The 20487-nt window shown below is 44.3% G+C and overlaps 1 protein-coding gene across 2 annotated transcripts in view; it reads right to left on the minus strand.

Annotated features, from left to right (window-relative positions):
• Window positions 1-1528: 1528 nt before the first annotated feature.
• Window positions 1529-20487, minus strand: part of MYO1G (myosin IG) — a 32990-nt gene continuing 14031 nt past the window's right edge. The window contains exons 11-22 of one of the 2 annotated variants that reach the window (XM_072654242.1): window positions 19908-20078; window positions 17748-17818; window positions 15205-15279; window positions 14465-14597; window positions 10032-10198; window positions 9137-9344; window positions 8490-8713; window positions 8183-8327; window positions 6004-6108; window positions 3736-3849; window positions 2147-2301; window positions 1529-1777 (exon numbers count right to left, since the gene is read on the minus strand). In XM_072654242.1, the coding sequence (XP_072510343.1) occupies window positions 1621-1777; window positions 2147-2301; window positions 3736-3849; window positions 6004-6108; window positions 8183-8327; window positions 8490-8713; window positions 9137-9344; window positions 10032-10198; window positions 14465-14597; window positions 15205-15279; window positions 17748-17818; window positions 19908-20078 (1725 nt within the window). In that variant the 3' untranslated portion in view covers window positions 1529-1620. Of the gene's footprint in view, window positions 1778-2146; window positions 2302-3735; window positions 3850-6003; window positions 6109-8182; window positions 8328-8489; window positions 8714-9136; window positions 9345-10031; window positions 10199-14464; window positions 14598-15204; window positions 15280-17747; window positions 17819-19907; window positions 20079-20487 lie in introns of those variants that run through there. The other variant, XR_011977099.1, reaches the window with a different exon arrangement.

Consider the following 20487-nt stretch of genomic DNA (forward strand, 5'->3'; position numbering starts at 1 on the left):
CACTTCCTCATCTCTACCCAGACCTTAACACTCATTTTCTTTTAGAAGCCTTCCCTAGTTAACCCCCCTGAAAAATTGTGACTTTTGTCTTTCCTATATATATATAGGTTCCTAATGAGCAACATTTATTGTACTTTCTGTATTCTTGCCATTCTTAAGGTGTACTGAGGGCCTTTGGTTTTTGTTTCGTTTTGTTTTGGTGGAGTTCAGGGATGTGGGTGGACAGCCCCATCAAAATAGGGGCTCCCTGAGGTCAGAGATTGGGCTTCCCCCATCACAAAAGGGGTTCCTTTGAGAATGCAGGTCATGTCTCATCAGATTGAAGACTCCCCAAGGATGGAGGTCCCTTCTACTCCATCAGACCAGGTTCAAACTTATTTTGCTACTCTTTTGCAGTGGAGGGCCCCACCCACAGAAATAGGGAGGAGTATTCAGTTCCTGTTTACTGATTTTTTTAGGGCTCTACCCATGTACCTCTCTGCTCCTTTGAATGTACAAATCATGGGATGAACTAGAGCCTATTGGGCACACCAGGGGCTTTCAGTGGGAAATACATTAAATTATATAGATTAAGTAGCACATGCTAATTTGCTGTTAGCTGAATGTTTGCAGGGAAGGAGAAAGTAACTAAATTGAGGTATCTGGGGCTTTGTTGCACGATAGGGGGGTATAGAAAGAGATGTATCTTCCTTCCCAGGGCAACCACCATCCCTATACTTCACTTTGTGATCTTCTACCAGCCAGTGACACAAGTCCCTGACCTTCCAATCTCCCCAGAGTGGTCTTTTCCCAGAGTCAGTCTTCCTCCCCAAAACCTGATGGGACATGGACTCTACACCCCTTTTCCTGTCCTCTCTATAATCCCCCTCCCCCACAATGAATTTATTCCAGGTGAAAGAATTTGAACTTACTACTGTATAGGATCTCAAGGATCCATTGGGGAAAACTTGAATAAGTTCCAACCGGAGCAAAGGAGGTAAGAATAAGGCAGAAAGAATCACTATATACCAGTTCAATGAGGGAGACAAGAGCTCCAAAAATTTGTTGACAACAGAGAGATGTCAACACTCAAAGCTGGGTGTGTATATTAGTGGACAGATACAAAGGGAGCTCAGTAATGTAACTGAAGGAAGTGGGCTGGTGACTGGAGGAGGTCTGGTCCTCATGTGCTTGTGGGTCATATTTAGTGTTCTATAGGTGCCTACCCAGGCTAACAGAATTGAGTGGGCCTAGGAGTCTATGATGGGCTACTTTCTTCATGTGCTGTATATACCAAGTATCAAATAATGCTTATGCCAACTGATTTTTGTCATAAACCCTCAAGTTACTCTGTAGCTCAAGCAAAGAAATATCTTCCTCCTCCTTTTTCTTCTGCTTCTTCGCTCTCTCTCTCTCTCTCTCTCTCTCTCTCTCTCTCTCTCTCTCTCTCTCTCTCTCTCTGTCACACACACACAGACACACACATATACACACACACAGAGGCATGCACATGTATACATATACACAAAGACAGTCAACACTCTAGAACTGAATTTTTAAAAATCTAGTTGTGATGTGGGCTCCATATTTAGGCCAAGAGAATGCTGGAACAACAGTGGAAAGAGATGAGACCCATAGTTCTTAACGACTTGGCCAAAGAAGGACAAAACCATCACGGCTACGACGAAAGTCTGGCATAGGCTGATCAGGTTTGATCTCCACAGAGACTTGACGCCGGCGCCCACGCTGGTTCAGCTGGATGCAGTCTGAAACCCGTACTTGCAGGTCCTGCCCCACTCTGTAGCAAAACAAACACCAGGATCTAGAACTCTAGACAAACCTTGGTTGTTCCTCCCATTCTTATGGGCTAGATTCAAGGTGGCTATACCACCCCATCATTCTAGCTCCTGAGGAAGTGTCCTCCCCTAGAGCTCCTATGACATCTGAGTCCTTCCTATACTTCCAAACTTGCTTCCCTAGTTTCATAGAAAGTCTTGGTGGTGTTGAGAGAGGGGTCCTGGCCTTTTGCTTGGTACTGCCTCCTGCTCCTGGCAAAGGATTCTGTTGGGAGTCCACATTACCATTTTACACTTCCCCCCCCAAGCAGAGTCTATCCTTGTTCTGATCACATCATTCCAGGGGTGACTGTTCCATGCCCCCATCTTACCCCTGGAAGTGTCCAGCCAGCATGCCCACCAGCTCCCCAATGCGATTATCCATTTTAGGCTCAGTTCGGTGAAGACATACCACCAAGTCATCCTGGCCCTTGGCATGGAGCACCACCAATTGATCCTGACCACTTGTCACACTCAACCCAGTGACCTAGAGGGAAGAGAGGTACAAGGGAAAGGGCGATCAGCTACTTTGAGACACCAAATGCCAATCTGTGCCTTTGACCGAACCGTGAAACCCCATACTTCTCCCCTTCACAAACTATACATGCGTCATGGCTGGGGCCGTCCCCCATCACTCTGCCTTTGTTCATTCTTTCCTGCATTCCCAGAACATCTTTCTCCTTGATTCTATCCCTGTCTGTTAGATTTCCTCCCTACCCTCAGGGCCAGCCTCAGACGTAGCTCTCCCAAGAAGCTTTGCATGAACCCTCAGAGTGAAAGTGAGCTCTTCCTCCTCAATTCCTCGCAGCCTTCCCTTAGCCCACTCCTTTGTCCTCATCTCTTCTGAATGACAGACACTTGTGCTCCTCCCTTTCTCTCATTAGGCTCTTTGTGAGCAGGATCAGCATCTTCCTTATGTCTGGGTGCTTAGTGCTTAATATATGTTTGTAACATTGTTATAAACATGTATTAATAGTGTACATTATAGATGTTAATAATTCCATGTGTAAAAACATGGTACTTTCAATATAGCAGGTATCTGTTAAATTGGACTAAATTGAATAGTGTCTTATATCCTTCTTGCTCCTTCAAGTGTCCATTGTAAAAAAAACAATCAAACCAAAAATCCTTCAGCGGCTCCCCATTGCCTCCAGCATAAAATACAAATTCTCCGATTTGGCATTTAAGGTCCTTCCTGTAAATTATGGTTCCAAACTACCTTCTGGCTTCATTCCATCATACTCCCTTCTATCCTCTGAGATTCAATTGAATTAAATAAATTGCCATTCTCCGAACTTGTCCTAATGTCCCTTCAATCTGTAAGGGACTCGCCAATCTATGAGAAACCATATTCCAAGCCTGGAATTTACTTCTTCCTCATCTCCCACCTTTCAGAATTCTTCACCATCTTTAGGAAGCAATTCAGATGCCACCCTCTACTACAAAGCCTTCCCTAGTTTCCTTCTGCCACAGGTAAAAGTGATCTCTCATTTCTCTTTCTAGAGCACTTAGGACCTCTCCTTTGCCTCAATTACCTTGGATCTACCTTGGATTATACTTATCTGTGTGTATGTTATATTCCCTACCTCCCCCTCCCTCAACTCCAAGTAGACTAAAAACACCCTGAGAACTGGGAATGTTTCTTTTCTCATCTTCAAGTCCCTGGCACAAGCACATGTACTTAATAAGTGTTAGCTGCATTGAGTTGAATTGAACTGAATCCCTCCTCTTCCTTCCTCTCCCTTCTCCCCTGTTTCCCTCCGCTTTCCCTTTCCTCTTCCCTTAATATGCTTAATGAGTCAGGTGCTCCAGATAAGGATTCAATATATTCTTGTTGATGGACAACTATCCCCACCCAGTGTCCTGAGCATCCTCCTCCCCCCCTCCTCCAACCACCTTCCCTCATGGTGCCCCTGCTCACATGGCTGAGGGGAACTGCCCGCATTACACGGTACTGTTTGTTGGGTTCCAGTTTGTACAGGTGTTTGTCAGTGAGCAACAGTGCTCTGTCTCTGTTCTTGTTGAATCGGTTTACCTGAGGAGGAGAGAGAGTCAGGTTGGCATTATTCAGGGTACCCTTCAGCATCCTTCCTCCCTTTTGCCCACTCTACAATCTCCACCAATTAAAAAATTACTTTTACATAGCACTTTAAAGCTTAGAGAGGCTGCATGGCATTGTGGATGGAGAGGTGTCCTCAGAGCCAGGAAGACCTGGCTTGGAGTCCTGCTTCTCACATATACTGGCCATGTGACTCTACTAATACAACTGTGGTTTGTTGCTTGTATTAATAACGGAAGGAAATGCTAAATTTACTTAGAGGTTTTCACTCAGTGAAAATGAAGAGAGAAATTTTTTCCCCACCGAGGTCACAGACATCCTCTCTCTCTACAACATCCCTTACCCAAAGGTCATCCAACCTTTGCCAGAAAACCTTCACCACTACCTCCCGAGGCAGCCCATTGATGGTACTTAGGGGCAACCCAAATCGCTAGGAAATTTCTCCTTGAATCAAACCTAAATATGCCTTTTGGTAACTTCCACTGTGTTCCGGGTTCTGAACAAGCCAGAGGTCTTGTATCTCTCCTTATCTTTTTATGACCTTTCAAGAACATAAAGGAGGATGTCAAAGACCTTTAGGATCACACTCTTGAGTCATCTTTTCAACTAAACACTTCCAGCTCCTTCAAACAGGCCTCATCTGCATGGTCTAGAGTTATCCTGCTCACTTCTTTCTGGTGGCTGTCCAGATTATCAGTGTCCTCCCTAAAATACGAAGTCTGGCCCTGAAGACAATCATCCACATGTGGTCTGACCAGACCAGGGACTGGTGGGATTAGCATTCCCTTAGCTTGGGATCCTGTATGGGGTTGCATGGAGGGCCAGCCCTGAAGAGCCAGGAATCACTGAGCTCAAGTTCCACTTCTAACACATATTGGCTATATGACCTTGGATCCAATCACTTAATCATTCAAAGTTCTAGGTAACAAAGAGGATGAGCTGCAAAGAAGATGACAGCTTGAGGGAGTTTTATCACCCATGGATTCCCCATGTCAATAAAATTACAGGTTCAGTCCCTAGACTATCTTAAGATCTTGTTAGCTTTTTTATTTTTTGAGGCAATCAGGGTTAAGTGACTTGTCCAGGGTCACACAGCTAGTAAGTGTCTGAGGTCATATTTGAATTCAGGTCCTCCTGACTCCAGGGCTCGTGCTCTATCTAGCCACCCCTAGATTTCATCAGCTCTTTTGGTTACCATGTCAAACTGTTACCAAAGTATGCATTGCATGTGTGAAGTACTAAAACCACAAGATCTTTTTTTCAGATAAATTTCTCTCGCAACATAACATATAAATTTCCCATATTATACTTGTGAAGTTTATTTTTTGAACCTTAATTCATCCTTATTAAATTTCATTGTATGTGATCTGGCTGAATATTTTAGTGGGTTCATTTTTTTTATAAATCCTCACTCTGTCACTCAACATGCTAGCTACTCTTTCTAACTATGTGGTTGTTGTTGAGTCGTTTCAGTTGTGTTGACTCTTCATGATCCCATTTGGGGTTTTCTTGGCAAAGATACAGGAGTGGTTTGCCATTTCCTTCTCCAGAAACTGAGGCAAACAGGTTTAGGTGACTTGCCAAGGGTCACACAGCTAATAAAGGTCTGAAGCCGTACTTGAACTCAGGAAAATGGAATCTTCCTGACTTTAGGCCTGGCACTCTATCTATTGCACCACCTAACTGCCCCTTCTAACTGTGTATCATCTGTAAATTTGATAAGCGTGCTACCAACACCACCATACAAGTCATTGAAAGCACAGGGATAGGACCAACCCCCGAGGCACTTTACTGGAGACTTCCCTTCATGCTGATGTCGACCCACTAATAACCACATGTTGAATCTGGTCATTCAATCAGTCCCAAATCTGGCTAACTCACATCTCAACCTCTTGTCCTTTAGGATAACTTGAAGGACTTTGTCAAATGATTAGATGACCTCTAAGTCCCTTTCAAGTTCTGAAACTGTGAATTTCTAGGTCATAAAAGATTGTAAACTTAGAGTCCTTCATTTTACAGATAAGGAGCTGAACCCTAGTAATTTGCCACAGGATCCCACATTGGTGGCACCTGGATTCAAACCCAGCCTTTCCTCCAAAATATGGCAACCCTCCATGGGTTGGTCCTTACCTTTCGGACATGACTGGAAAAGAGCACATTTCTGAAGCCATCCTTTTCCTGCAGGTTTTTCAGCTGCTGAGCAAAGGGCACTGCTGCCGTGGGGTTATCAATAGTCTGGGGGGAGCCAATGAACAGATGGGTACAGTTAGAAAGACAAATAGGTAGCCCCAGAGCACTGATAATAGTGGAATGTTAAAACCAAGGGGCACCCCAAAGACTGGGAAGATACCAATTTGAGATGAAGAAAAGGAAGCCTGGTGGAGAGTAGTGGAAAGAACCCTGTGATTGGAGATAGACAACCTCAGCTCAAATCCCAGCTGTGCTGCTTTCTACAGATATAACCCTGGGGTAAGTTATTTTTTCCTTCTGGTCCTCAGGTCTCTTGTGTGTAAAATGGGTACAAAATACCTGCTCAATCCACCTCTACTAGGTTGTGGTATGACAAATGCTATAGGGACGTCACTATGAATACTCTCATGTCCCACATTCTAAAATCCAGAGGTCTTCCTTCATTAATTGGTCCTTCCATACTATGATGAGAACTCAGGCTCCTAACAATGACCAGAAAGTCCAGCTCACAGATGAGATCCTCAGTGGAGATGCTGCACTGACCCACCTTCATTTCTTCTTTCTCTAAATTTCTCTAGAACTTAAGAGTCTTTACTTCACAAATCAGGACTTAATTGTTCTGTGACTGGTTGATGCATGTGACGTCTCTCCAATGAGATTTTAAATAGCCCTTAGGGAGAGCACAAATCCTAGATATCTACATCCACCATGGTGCTCAGCATATCAGTATGAGTGCCAGAAATGCCAGGATACTGACATGTTGGTTGACTGTAAGATTTCTAAATGCCTGCTTAATACTCAGAGAAAGACTCCTTTATGGTCTGCGCTTACAGTGCCTGGCACAGGCATCTAATTAGTGCTTATTGATTGACCGACTGTATAGTTTTAATGTTAAGTGAAGTTCTATCAGGTCTCCAATCTCACTGGTAGTTCAGGTATTTTTGGTTAAATGATACATGGAATTATAACCATAATCATGCTCAAATCTCTGTAGCCTTTAAAGTATGCAAAGCATTTAATGGTAACTTGATGGTGTCTTTAAGATAAGAGTTATTATATCCATTTTACAGATGAGGAAGTTGAAAATAAGGTTCATTATGCCCATTTTATAGATGAGAAAACTGAGAACCCATAAGGTTAAGTGACATGTCTAGCTCAAGCACATCTGTCAGTCCCTGCCCCCAAGGAGGATAATGGCTCTGTTTTCTGTACCATTTTTTCTCCTATACTACTAGGTATGTGACCATAGACAAATCACTTGGGTTCCCCGGGACTGTTTCCTCATCTGTATAATGAGGATAATGGGGCAAAAGAAAGCAAGCAATCTCCCAGAGAAGATATGAAGCAAACCTGGAAAGAAAAACAGAACCAACTGGGAAGCCCCCTGAAAGGCAGAGTAGTGATCATGACATGAGGGCAGAATGTGTAGTTCAGGGACCCAGATTTGAATTCTGGCTCTGACTTCTTAGCCACATGACCCTGGGCTAATCATTTCAGTGTTCTGAACTTGAGTTTTTTATCTGTAAAATATGGGTGCTAACACTTGTACTACCTCTAACTCATAAGGTTGTTGGAAGAAAAAAAATGATGTAAAATTTAAACCATTTTAGAAATAGTAGTTATTACTGTATCTGGAGACTAGCTCCTTCATGGGACAGCAATGGAAGTTGATGAGGGTGGGAGCTTGCGGACAATCCACCCCATGAAGACAGCTATGGACAGGGCAATCTCAGGTTGGTCTGTCCCCAGATGGGTACTCAATGCTCTTGTCAGAGCTTGGATCCTGGACTGGGAGAACTTCGGCCAGGTATGTGGGCTATAATACTCACATGAATCAGGGATGGGTAGGTAAATGGGATGAACAGGCAGGGGCAGACAGGGTAAAGACTGAGCAGAAAGAATATAGGCATGAACAGCTGGAGTTGGAAGAGTGGGAGGGGCAGGGGAGAGACAGATTGAGGTTAAGGACAGGATAAAAGTGATCCTCCATTAATGCTTCCCTGGCACCTTCAGTGTCCATAAGAGAGGAGCTCAGAATGCAGAAGGGCTTCAGTTGGAGAAGAGACATTCTCAGTATTCACATGCTCATCCCCAGGGGCCGGCCATCTGCCAAACTCACCGAGGAGAGGTAGTCCCGTGACCAGGCTCTTCGGCATCCCCAGTCCTGGCGCAAGCCCTGGAGCACTCCCATGGCTGCCACTTTGGCCTTGATCTGAGCCATATCTGAAGGGGGGATGTTCTTCACCAGCTGTCGGGCTCGCCACCTGATCAGGAAAGAAATGGAGCTGGAGCTGGAGGAGAAGAGGACTAAGACTGGAAGAGGGAAGGAATGGGAAGGAAAGAAAAAATGGAGGAGGGAAACTGGTTGGAGAGAAAAAAAAACAGAAGGGGGGGAAGGGAGAACTCTGGAGGAGAAGGAAGGCTACCTTCGGAAGAGTCCCTGGCAGGTGTCTTGGAAAGGTTGGAGCACAGTAGGGGGTGTGGGCCAGACTAGGTCTCGCCCATACAAGGGGGGGTGGCGGGCAGCCTGGAAGCGGTTTTGCAGCTCAGTTAGGTGGGTTCGAACTTTGTGCCGCCGGAAGCAGCCCATAATTTTATAGATAGCCCTCAGGCGCTGGCACCGCCGCCTTGCCAGAGTTCCCCGCCAGGCCTGGAAAGAGAGGACAGTCTCAGTATTCTATACTGCCTGCTCAATCCCCAGCTTCTGTCCCATGGACCCTCTTAATTCTTATCCCTTTCCTAAATCTTTAGCATCTCCCCAAATCAAACCCTTTCAATTCCTCTCCAGTCTTCTGAACCTACCCTACAGACCCTCTGACCCCATCCTGTTCCTATAGAATCTCCACAAAGCATATTGCCCAACCACTTCCAGCCCCCAGATATAATCCATTGGACCTGCCACATTCATGAAGATGAATTCATTAGTACCTTCCCAAACCATGCCCTATTTCCAGCATCCCCAGACCCTGCTCTGTGGATCCTCTTTATTCTCTTAGGCTCTTTCCTGACATTTCAATACCTCCCCCAAACATCTCCCCTGCTCTTTTCCCCTTTGTACTCTAGGCCCCTGTACCTTCTGCAGTAGCAGTACTATGATAGGGATAAGCCGGGCCCGGCTCTGCTCCAGCGTGACCAGGGTGCGGGGTGAGCGGATGAAGAGTTTGTTGTGTCCAAAGGCCACATCCCCCTGGAGGCCATGCTGCTCCACCAGCGCACCTACAGCTGCCTTGTCTGAGTCCAGCAGGTGGTTGGGCCATGTGTACTCACAGGTCATCTTGTACCTAGCACAATGAGAAGGATGAGAAAGAGCTCATTTCTGGGCCAGGGGCTATTCTGGTCTGGACCTCAAAGTGGAGGAAGCAGAACGGCCCCTGGCTCCATATTCCTTCCTAATACCCATCACGGTCTCTGATATTCCACTATTAACATTTTCTCCCTTTGGATTCATAATTTCTTGTCTTTGGTGAAAATGGGAACGTAGCACCTTGGGTTAGCCATTCCATCTCAGATCTCTTGGTATGAATTACAAAGTGGTAGAGGTGAATAAGACCTTAGAGACAGACTCTCCATCTTCCTATTTTCTAGATGAGACTAAAGCCCAGAGAGATGAAGTGATTTTTTTCCTAAGGATATTTAAGTTCTGGGACTTGAACTCTAAATCCAATCATCATTCCATTAGACACCCTGCTCCACTAACCCCACAAATGACCACTGGGCTGCCTAATCTATTGTTGACATACCTGTGCCTGAGTTACAGGCTCAGTCTTTGCCCCAGGAGACAAATGCAACCTCAGAGCCCTGGGGCCCCCCAAAAAAATATCACAGAAGGAGGCTAAAGCTGTCTCTCTCCCATGAGGTTGAAATATCTAGATGAAGTTGGAGGTTGGAGGTGGGAGGTGGGAGAAAATAGATAAATGGTAAAAGTCAGAATAGTGTGTGTGTCAGGGTGGGGTTGGGGGGAGGGTCACCTGAGCAAAAATCGAGGATAGGGTTGGCGGGAGGCAAAGCCAGCCCTTCGGACTCTCACATTCTCCAGCAGCCCCAGGTATGCCACCTGGTGACGGCAGCGTTCCTCGTCCAGCTGGCCAGGGGACTTTTCTTCATTGGGTTTTATACAGCGAACGTAGTACGGTTCCTGAAGAGATCGTCTGATTAGGAGCTGGAAAGGACCTTGAGGTTCAACTATCTCATTTTACAAGAGAAGGAATTGGGACCCAGGTCAGTGAAACTGATCACCCATGGTCACACCCTCCTCAAAGGCAAGGGGCCTGTTTTCTCTTATGTCCCTTCAGACAGAACCGGACACAGGGCTGGACACAGGGTTGGACACGCAGGAAGACTCATTATGAACATAACCGGGTAGATGATCAGAGGGTCTCAGACTGCTGACCAGTCAGCGCTGCATTCAAAAGCCTCATCCTGCTGGACCACTTCTGTTCCTTCACTCCTCTGGATTGTTGTTCATGTCTTCTCTACGCCTCCCTCCCCATTGCCTGTCCCTGGAAGACCACCTCAAATGACTTCTTCCAGAAAATTTTCCCTGACTCCTTCAGGTCAGTAAAGAGCTTCCCTTTCAGATCCAGTCTAGTATTTTGTTCTTCCACTCTTGGGTACGTGTAACAGGTAGTATTGTCTAATATAGTAATCTCTGTTGCACTGAAGGTGAACCTCCAGATGAAAGGAGACCTCAGACATGGAGCCCAACCCACACTAGAACAAGAGTTCCTCGTCCAGCATCCCTGACAAGTGCTCCAGCTTTTGCTTGATGACTGGGCATACACAGGTTCCTGAGGCCACCCATCCCACTCTTTAGAGAGATGCTTCCTACTTAAACCCCAAGATCTCTTTCAGACAAATGTCTGTCTAACCATGCCTCCCCATCCCCTCATCACATACTCATGAAATTTATTCTAATTGCAAAGTAAAACTTTATATTAATCTCTATTTGATTTCATTGAATGAGATTTGGTTTAACATTATAGTCTATCAAAATCTCTTTCAATCCTGTCAAACAAATATGGTAACCATTCCTTCTAGCTTTGTGACATTCACACTGATGAGCATGCCATCTATTCCTTTCTCTGAACCTTTGATTAAAAACTTAAATAGCACAGGGCCTGGCACAAATCCTATGGGCATTCAACACGTGACTTTTTTCCAGGTTGAAATTAAATCATCAGTAACTACTCCTTGGAGCTGACCAAGAGCAAATCCATCCATACCAATACCACCATCTAATCCACATCTCTCCATGTTGTCCTGCAAGTGAGTCTTTGTCCATGCTTTGTGAGAAGTTAGCTCAGCTCTGTCTCCTGCGCTCCCTGTCTACTGGCCTAGTAACCCCATCAGAAAGGAAATAAGATATGTTTGGCATGACTTGTTTGTGATGAAACTATTATGGCTCTTTGGAGTTATTACTTCCTTTTCCTAATGCTCATTAACCATTTCCTTAATAATATATTCCAGAATTTTGCCAGAAGTTGAAATCAAGCTCACTCACCATTCTTACAGAATGCTATATTTCCATATTCAAACAGTGTTACCTGACCTTGTGTCCATCTTCCATGTGTGTCTTTAAAAAAATCTAAGCTCAGTGCCCATCAGCTGGAGACTGGCTGGACACATTATGGTATATGACTATAATGGAATACTATCATGCCATAAGAAATGATAAATCGATGGTGTCAGAACAACCTGGAAAGACTTAAATGGATTGAGGCAGGGTGAAGTGAACCAAAGCAGGAGAAGAATTTATAACAACTGCATTATAAAGAAAAACAACTTTGAAAGACTTAGGGTCTCTGATCAATGCAATGACCAAAAACTCCTCTAGAGGACCAATGGTGAAGTGTGCTACCCATCTCCTGACAAAAAGGTGATGGACTCAAGATGCAGAGTAAAACATACATTTTTGTTGGCTACAAGGAATTCATTGTTATTTTCCTTTTTTCCCCCAAAGGCAGGGAGGGAGGAAAAAATAGATTTTTGCTAATAAGAAAGAAAAAAAGAAAAACTTAAAAGTTTAAGAATACCATGTGCATCCACTTTGGTCTAAATGATATCCCTCTTCCCTCCTCATTGTTTCTCTTCAGAGTTTCATTCACTTCCCCTTTAGAATTTGAGGCCATGATCTCCTTATTTCTTACCTATCTTTTCTCAGAATACTTTGAAGTGGTCATGTTTTGCATGACTACACATGTGTAACCTATGTCAAACTGCTTGCCTTCTCAATGAGAGGGGGAAAGGGAGAGAGGGAGAGAATTTAGAACTCAAAATTTGGGGAAAAAAGAATTTTAAAATTATCTTTACATGTAACTGGGAAAAAATTAAATATTAAATTTAAAGAGAAAAGAAAGGAGAAATGGCCGTGTTCTTCTACCTATTTCCTACCTATCTTTTGCCCTGCCTTCCTCCTTTTCTCTATCACAGATTCCAAGATGGAATCATCACCTCCCACTCCACCTAAACTTCCAATCAAGTCCACCATAGCAAGCAGTTCCTCCTTATCAGTGACAATCAGATCTAGAATGGCAGCTCCTCTCATTGGTTTCTTTATCTTTTTTGGTTGGTTGATTCATTAAGGCAAGTTAGGAAATGATAAACTGCTTTTCCTTTGACAGAGAGTTCAAGCAGTTGTCCATATAAGCAAAGTCCCCCATCACTATCGTACACCAGGTCTGTGATCTGTTTCCTACACATCATCTAGTTCCTTTTCCTGCCCAGGTGATCTATATTATACTCGTATGACGATATCAGTTCCATTACTTTCTTCATCTGGTTCCTGGATTTCTTTCCATGATGATAGCTTTTTAAAATACAAGATTACTTCACCACGACTAATAACTCCCTTCTCCCTAACCCTTTTCATTTTTATACAAGTTTATTATCTTTCAAATCTTCAAATGCCTCTCTATAGAACTTTTTTTTTAACCCTCTCAACAAATTGTCCAGCAAAACAAATTCTTACACTGACCACGTCCAAATAAACATGGCTCATTTGGGATTTTATGCCCATCGCCTCCCTGGCAAGAGATGTGTGACATACTTTATCTTTAGTCCTCTGGAATCCCCATCTTTTTTTTAAGCTATCCTGCTTGTTTTAAATTAGATATAATCTTTCAGTGATGTTCCAATTATGGATCCTGTTCCACTAAGTGTTACTGATGAAACTAAATTTGCTGTCCTGTCTTATCTCCCTACTAGACTGTGAGCTCCAATAGGAAAGGAGCCATGTTTCGTCTAAACTTGCATTGAAGTGCCTCCTTAACTATGTGCCATGAATTCTCTGAGTGGCCAGGGTTACAAAGACCAAAATGGGAACAGTCCTTGCCCACAAAGACCTTATATTCTACTGGGGGAATACAACCTGTACATCAACACGTAAATACGGAAAATATGCAAAGTAATTTTAGAGGGTGAGGAGAGGAACTAGGGAGTCAGGACGGGCCTGGTTGGGGAGGAGGACCTCCAACTGATTCTAGAAGGGAGCTAGGGATTCCAAAAGGAGGAAGGAGGGAGGGAGAGTATTCCAAAGAGGGGAAAAGCACCCTATTCAAGAGAAATGTTTCTGAGTAAAGAGAACAACAAATTGTCCAGTTCAGCTGGAAGTGGAGTGGTGAGGGGTTGCAAAGGGAAATCATTCTAGAAGGACAGGTTGGAGTTAGAAGGAGAAAGGCTTTAAGGGCCAAGTGGAAGTGTTTTCATTTATCCTAGAGGCAATAGGGAGCCACTAAAGATTCTTGAGTAGGAGATGGGACATGGTGAGACTTGTGCTTTATAGATACCAATTTGGTATTTGTGTCCAACCACAAAGGAGGTTAGTTACTAGTCCAGGTCCCGATGACCTGAGCTAAAGTGTGTCCTTGTATGTGGAACACTGAATGCCCTCTACCAACACAGAGTAAGTACTTAATAAACACTTATTAAGTTACTGTGCAAAGGTCTCTCCATTTTTCCTCTTACTAAAGTGTCTTATTCCTACTTCACCTCTTGGCCTTTAGCAGAAAAGAGGAAGCCTCATCCTTGCAGCCAGAGACCCCAAATCTGAAAGAGAAAACCACCTCAAGCTAATCTAAATTGAGTGGTTTAACCTAAGCTTCATCCACTTTCTCTCTCTCTTTTTCTTTTTTGGAAATGATGAAATTTGCTCTACACTTTCTACCTAATCCCTCATCCGCCAAGCACGCAGAAATAAATAAAAAATTATTTTACCCTAGAAACTACTGAGGAGGTTTGTTTGATCTGTAATGGGTTGGTACATTCATGCCAGTCTTCTGCCCTGCCCCCAACCCCAACTCCAACCCCATCCCTTCTCCCTGGAATCTGAGAGGTGGAACACAAGTTGTGCCAGACAGAGGTAACTGGAGGTGGGGGCTCATCCCTCCCCATTGGGCACCCATACCTTGGACGCTAGATTCTCCACCAGTGCCACCATTGAGTTCTTGAAGAGTGTTCCTGCAGTCAGGGGACGCTTGGTGACCTCAGTGATGTCCTGCTGTCCATCAGGCCACATGCCTTGAAGGGTGAGGTCTGTGCTGTAGGTGCCAGACTTGAACTCTCAGTCCTCATTCCAGAGGCCAGCCCATGCCAGTCCCTCTCCTTGGGCCCTCCTCTACTATTTCACTATCCCTTTGGCTCAAAAAGAAGACTAGGAACTAAAATTTGAATCATAAAATGTTGGAATTGTAAGGAACCTTAGAGATTATTTAGTAAAACCCTCTCATTTTCCAGATGAGCAAACTCAGGACCAAAGAGATAGAGAGACTCGACCAAGGTCACCCAGCTAGTAAGTAGCAGAAACCAAATCTTTTGGCCCCAAGTCAATGTTTCTTTTACACCCTACCCAACACTGCTGGAGAACCTTGGTTCTAGTCCCAACTCTGCTACCAACTTGCCACATAAGCTTGGGCAACTTTGGCCTCTTCCTCTTTCTGCAACTCAGTTTCTCCATCTGTCAAATGAATGGGCTTGACTATGGTCCACTTCCAGTTTTAACATCACCCACTTCTATGAATTCTTCTGCCCTGCCTTTAACTTCCACCCTAGCTCTTGCCCTCTCTAGCATAGCTCAGTAATTTATCCTTTATCCAACCCTCTACCAGGTCAGTCAAAACTCACCCTCTCTTTTCCCAGACCTCTCACCTGTTGTACAAGAGCCTTTTAAAGTCCTGGAAAAGAGAATCTTTGTTCTTGTCAATGAAACCCTCCACAGAGTACCTAGAGGGGTGAGAAGTTTGGAGATTGATGGAGAAGAGGGAACACAGCTGTGAGGCAATCAGAGACACAGGGAGGGAGTGGGCAGTGAGGTGGCACAGTGGATAGAGTGCCAGGCCTACAGTCAGGAAGGCTTCCTGAGTTCAAATCTAGCCTTAGACACTTACTAGCTGTGTGACCCTAGGCAAGTCACTTAACCCTGTTTGCCTCAGTTTCCTCATCTGTAAAATGAGCTGGAGAAGGAAATGGTAAGTCACACCAATATCTGTGCCAAGAAAACCCCAAATGGGGTCACAAAGAGTCTGACAACAAGAGTACATTTAGTCAAGTGAGGGATTTTGAAATAGTCTTCTGTCTCTTCTCCTACACTCACTGCAACCCATTTCCTCTTTTTCTCCTCTCCATTTAGTCAAATCTTACCCATCCTTCATGGCCCAGTTCAAATTCCAACCCATCTAGGAAACCATCCTCACCTAGAAGGAACATCTTTTTTTCCTTTGTTGTGTCTCTCACCACAGAGACCATCTAGTACAACTCTTTCACCCTCTGTTTTTGTTGTTTTTCAGTTGGTTTAGTCACATCCAACTCTCTGTGACCCCTTTTGGAGTTTTCTTGGCAAAGACCCTCTGTTTTACAGGTGAATAAAATGAGAGAGGTAAACTGACTTGTCTTAAGGTATTCACAAAGAAGAAAAACACAGCATCAGGATTCAAATCTAACGCTCCGTCTACTAGGCTGTTGTATTTCCCTGTGTCTCTATTTTAGTCTCTGTGGTCATTCTAATCTTATTTACTTCTCTCTTGACTCAGGCATAACTATGCTTACGCACTGTCTCTGTCTCTCTCCTCCCTCTCCCTCCAGCCCTCCCTTTCAGTCTCTGACTCTCTTGTGTGCTTGCTCACACACACACACACACACACACACACACACACATATATACAAACACACTCACATACTCCCCCACTTCTACCATCCCAGCTTTCTCTCTCTCCCTTAATGTGGAACTAAATGCAGCTTATCTGTCCTATTTATTGAGTAGAGTTTTATGTTACAAAATTTCCAAGTTGGAAGGGACCTCAAAGACCACCCCATCCAGCCCATACCCAAGAATCACCTCCACAGCATGCTTTACAGTTAGGTCAACAGTTTTTGCACAAAGATCTCTAGGGAGAAGGGGCTCACCATCTTCCTGGGCAGCATATTCCACTTCAGGATAGCTCAAATTTTAGGAAATTTTTTTTTAATAAAGAGCCAAAATTTTCCTCTTTGCCATTTTCACCTCTAGTGCTTTCTAGAGTCAAGCAGGTCAGGTTTATTCTGTCCTCTACCTGACACTCCTTCAAACAGCTGCCCCCTCTAAGTCTTCTCCAGGCTAAAAGCACCTATCCAGTGAAGCTCATAGATCATTGTAAGGTTAACAGGATATAAGATCTTCCCAGACCATTAATAGGCCTCAGATGGAGCCCTGAGGCCACAGCGATATCCACACCTTTCCAATTAAGTGTTGATTTCAAAGCTTCTCAGTATTAAGTCAATAAAGTGCCTAGTCTTTGATGGAAAGAGTATAGATTGTATTGCTTGGAGGGAAAGGTGTGGGCAGAGAGAGCAGCAGGCAGAGAGAAACAGGTAAAGGGAAGAACTTGCCTAGGGGAACCTGTTTGCATGTCTTTCCTCCCTGGATTGGTGATGAGTACCTTACTAAATCTCGCCTTTTGGTATCCCAATAGCAATGGTCCAAATAAACATTTTGGTTTTGTCTTGGAGGAGGAGAGTTTATTATATTTTGTGAACAAACCCTGGGAATACATATGCAAATTCGTTGGGTATCACATTGGCATTACAGGCATGAATTCAAGGACCTTCTTGAATTCTAGTTGCCAAACCCTGGACATTCTCCATCTTATCAATATCTTCCCTAAAATATGGTTTACAGAACTAAACACATATTTCAGATGTGGTCTGACCAGGACACAGTACATAATGCAGCCTAAGAGCTTAGTGGCTTTCTGGACTGATTCCCAATTAGCTTGTGTTCCACTAATCCTCTCAGATCTTTTTCAGATGAACTGATGTCTAGCTGTGACTCCCTTATCTTATATCTGTGAAGCTGATTCTTTTTATCTAAATGGAACACTTTATATTTACCTCTATTAAATTCCATCTTAGTCAAAATTGATTATTCTTCCCAGTTGAGTCTGTACTTGATCTAAAAATTAGATATGACAGATAGCTGGGTGGCACAGGCCCTGGAGTCAGGAGGGCCTGAATTCAAATCTGCCCTCAGACACTTGTTAACTGTGTGACTCTGGGCAAGTCACTTAACACTGATTGTCTCCCTCCTAAAAAAAAAACAAAACACCCACACACATGCACATATTCATTTAAGTTGCTGTTCCTTTAGATGTCACCCAATTCTTCCCCTCTAGCTTAAAGGTTCCTTCAGGTTAGAGGCTTGGTAAAATAGTCCTTACGTGACATCCCCAGCATAATGTTTAATGCGGAAATCTCTGCCAAACTCCATGGTCTTGTCTGTGGGAGAGAGCTGCAGAGACAAGGAAGGGTTAGAGATCAGGACAGTGGGAAGGATCAAAGTAGGGGAGGTGGAGGAGGTAAAGGAAGTGGAGGTGATGGGGAAATGAATAAGGAACGTTCCATTAACCTGGAGTGCGAACCCTCTTTGCCTCCACTTCTTAAAAACCTGTGAGATTATGGCTCTAGAGCTGGAAGATACCTCAGAGGGCAACAGCCAGTCTAACTTCTTCCTTTTACAGATGAGGAAACTGAGGCTTGGACAGGTTGAGGGACTCATTCAGGAAATGTCACAATCACACTTCTACCTTCAGAACTATCACTTTTCCCATCGTGCCATGCATGAGAGCCCGCTTCAAGGTGAAGTTTGAGAGGCATCTTTCTTGATCTCCCCAGTCATTAGAGTCTTTCTCCCCTACCCTTATTACCTTGTATTTACTATGAATGTTTTCTTTAGAAAGGCAGCTAGGTGCATTGAGTGGCCTGGAGCTAGGAAGGTCTGACTTCAAATCCAGCCTCAGGTACTAACTAGCTATGTGACCCTGGGCAAGTCACGTAAGTGTTTGCCTCAGTTTCCTCATCTGTAAAATGAGTAGGAGAAGGAAATGGCAAACCATTCCAGTATCTCTGCCAAGAAAACCCCAAACAGGATCACAAAAAGTTGGACATGATTGAAATGACTGAAGAGCAACAGAAAGGAGCTGAAATTAACCCCAGGTATCCTGACTCCCAGCTTCAGGACCTATCTAGTAGATCATGCTGGGGATTCACTGAAGGGCTATACCGTAAGGCTGTTTACTGATAGCACAGTGAGAATATCTATATGGTGGGAATCAGACTTGGGCTTTTACTCTTTTTTTTTTTTTGGCAGGACAAAGGCAAGATAGGACAGACAGGCAGGGGTAAAAGTGGGAGGGTACTAGCAAATATTTAACAACTGGCTCTCAAAAATACATGTGTGATGCACTTTTAAATTTAGTCTATATTATTAATGCTCTTTCCATCACTTTCTGAAGTCTGCGTAATCAACCAAACAATAACCAAAGCCCTGGTTTGTGTGGCCTTTGCTGATTTCTTGGATGTAAAAGTTTATACTGAACATTTTAATAACCAGTTCTCAAGCTGGCTCCAACACTCCCGGACTGGGAGAGACACAGGGAATTTAGAGAATCTAGAGAAACTTTTCATCTAATAGAGGAGGAACCTGAGGTCCCGAGAAAGAATCCAGTGAACAGATTGAGAACCAGAGGACCTTGGTTTGAATCCTACCTCCTGCCACAGGCAAGTCACTTTAACTAGACAGGTCTTAGAGATCAATCGTTCAAAATCGCACAGGGAGTAAGAAGCAGGGCAGGCAGTGGGATCCAGCTCCTCTGACTCCAAAGTCCAATGCCTTTCCCACGTGCATTTCCTTATCAGCAAAATGAGGGATAACTGCTAAGGCTGTTTTCAAATATAACATCATATGATTTCCATGACAAATAACTTCCCCAGGGTAACACTTTGCACTTAATAAGTGTTGAATAAATCATTCATTTGTTGTAACTAGGTACTTAATAAGTGCTTCATTCATTCTCTTGAGGTTATATTGTTTGCTAGTTTCAATCATGTCTGACTCTTGGTAAACCCACTTGAGGTTTTTTTGGGGGGGGTCAAAGAGAGTGGAGTGGTTTTCCATTTCCTTCTCCAGCTCGTTTTACAGATAAGGACACTGAGGCAAACAGGATTAAGTGAGTTGTCCAGTGTCACACAGCTGAGTGTCACAATCTGAGACCAGATTTGAACCCAATTTTTAACTGAGATTTCCTAACTTCAGGCTGGCACTCTATTCAGTGTGCCACCTAGCTGCCCCCCTGACTTGATACACAAATGAACTGAATTCAATTTAGTGAGTTAAGAGTATAGCCAAGATTAAACCAAGGTGTCCAGACTTCCAGGCTTAGGGTCCTTCTGCTCTGCTACTTGGGCACTGTGTGCTGCTTGGGATATGGGAAGGGGAGGGAAGTGAAGGTAGTATCCTTGGCATGGACAGCCAGGGTAAGGGGAGAACGTTGCTGGTACAGCTGGACCAGACAGGAATGAGGAAATCAGAGGAGAGATACCTGGCGGCTGGTGTAGTGGGGGTGGTGTCGGTGGTGGGTGTCCAGGCTCTGAAGGAATAGACGGTCTGTCACAGTGCCAACAGTGCAACAGGCCTCATCCAGTATGGCTAACACGCCTCGATGGGGCCGCTCTACCAACTCCACGATGGCTGAATTGTTGAAATACTCAATCTGGGGTTGAGAGACAAGGAAAGGGAGAAGAAAATCAATCCAGCTTCCTGATTCTGGCATTCAAGCTCCTCCAAAATCTGGACCCAAGCTGCCTCTGCAGCCTTGGCTCCCACTATACCCCCACACAAGCCCTCCTCTCCAGCCAAGCTGAGGATAGGCCATTTCCCAAACCCACCTTGGTCAATCCTAGCTTCTCCTGCCTTCCCACATCCTTCCTGGATATCCACAGAATCCTGACTGTTCTTCTAGGCCTAACCACCCTCATGCTGTCTCTACCAGGAAGTCTTCCTGGACAGCTGCACTCCAAATTGAGAGCATAGTGTGATAGAAAGCGTGTGATGGTTTGACTGAATGCACACTCAGAAAAATTGGGTCTGAGTCTTAGCTCTGCTCCCCGTAGACCTTGGGA

This window comes from Notamacropus eugenii, chromosome 1 (genome assembly GCF_028372415.1).
Source record: "Notamacropus eugenii isolate mMacEug1 chromosome 1, mMacEug1.pri_v2, whole genome shotgun sequence".
In the NCBI taxonomy this organism is placed as follows: domain Eukaryota; kingdom Metazoa; phylum Chordata; class Mammalia; order Diprotodontia; family Macropodidae; genus Notamacropus; species Notamacropus eugenii.